Source organism: Microtus oregoni, unplaced genomic scaffold (assembly GCF_018167655.1).
Source record: "Microtus oregoni isolate MIOR12 unplaced genomic scaffold, Mior012 000030F_ref0000283, whole genome shotgun sequence".
In the NCBI taxonomy this organism is placed as follows: domain Eukaryota; kingdom Metazoa; phylum Chordata; class Mammalia; order Rodentia; family Cricetidae; genus Microtus; species Microtus oregoni.
In genome coordinates, this window is record NW_024543089.1 from 758,303 (window position 1) to 759,706 (window position 1,404).

The 1,404-nt window shown below is 51.6% G+C and overlaps 1 protein-coding gene across 1 annotated transcript; it reads left to right on the forward strand.

Annotated features, from left to right (window-relative positions):
- Positions 1-439: 439 nt before the first annotated feature.
- On the forward strand, positions 440-961 carry LOC121465267 (keratin-associated protein 11-1). The gene has a single exon (XM_041678452.1). It carries the CDS (start codon positions 440-442, stop codon positions 959-961), a length of 522 nt encoding a protein of 173 aa, XP_041534386.1.
- Positions 962-1,404: the final 443 nt, after the last annotated feature.

Below are 1,404 nucleotides of genomic sequence, written 5' to 3' on the forward strand. Positions count from 1 at the left end.
AAGCAGGACAAGAGCCTGTAATCAGACCTGGCCAGAAGGGAGAGTGTGATGGCAGGACAGTGGTATGTTTGGAGTTGGTGCTGGACAGACACTCATCGGATGCAAGCAGATAAGTGGGGGATAAAGTGTGGGTAAGGATGACCAATAGCTTTGAAGCTGTCAACCAGCATTCTTAACCCGGACTAAGTACAGTGCAGGAGACTTATGATTTAGTTACCAAACTACTAAACGGCCTTTACGAGGGAGAAGGCTTCTCAAGAGACAATTAACTTGTAGATTCACAAGATGTTCTAAGGCAAGGAGGTGTGAGCCAAAGAAGCCAAGGCAACCAGCATGGGAGCCCCACCCATGAGCAAGGATATATAAAAGCCCAGGAACCCAAAGGGGCATTCACAATTCAGCTAACGTCAAGGAGACACTGCAGCCTCTCTCTGCCATCATGTCTTTCAACTGCTCCACAAGAAATTGCTCTTCCAGGCCAGTCGGAGGACGTTACACTGTCCAAGCAAGCCCAGTTGCCACAACTTCAACCCGTGAGGCAGACTGCCTGAGTGGCATCTACTTGCCCAGTTCCTTCCAAACTGGTTCCTGGCTCCTGGACCATTGTCAGGAGTCCTGCTGTGAGCCTGCTGCCTGCCAGCCAACATGCTACCAGAGAACTTCTTGTATCTCCACTCCTGTCCAGGTAACTTGCAATCGACAGACTACCTGTGTCTCCAATCCCTGCTCAACTCCCTGTAGCCGGCCACTCACCTTTGTGTCCAGTGGCTGTCAGTCCCTGGGAGGCATTTCCAGCTCTTGCCAACCGGTGGGAGGCATCTCAACCACCTGCCAACCAGTGGGAGGTATCTCTACTGTTTGCCAACCAGTGGGCGGCATCTCCACCATCTGCCAACCAACCTGTGGAGTCACCAGGACATACCAGCAGTCCTGTGTGTCCAGCTGCCGAAGAACTTGCTAAATGCTTAGGTGCCAGTGAGCCAGCTGAGTCTCCCTGCTCTACCAGCTGTGTTTCCAGGATCTTCCAGTACGCTGCTTGAGTACTTCACCTCTGACCGTTATTGACTGCCCAGCTGCTGGCGGCTAGCTATGCACAGGCTGCCTTTGACGCCCTAAAATCTTTCTTACCAGCACTAAGATGACTTTAAGGTTTGATTTTTGGTGCCGTGTATGCTTCCTGATGCTTCCGAAGCCTTTGCCACCCTCAGTCCAGTCTGAGGTCTCGTGATACTTCCAGAGGCTCTGTTGCCAAAAGCCCATGTCTTCACCCTGCCGCTGTATTTCCTGGCTTCTGCTTTTGTGTCTCTGAAAGAGGGAGCTTGTCGCTCTGTGTAGTTCTCAATAAACTTGCATTTGTTGGCCTTGCAACCACATGCCTCAGCTGACTCCTTTATTTGTGGGGGT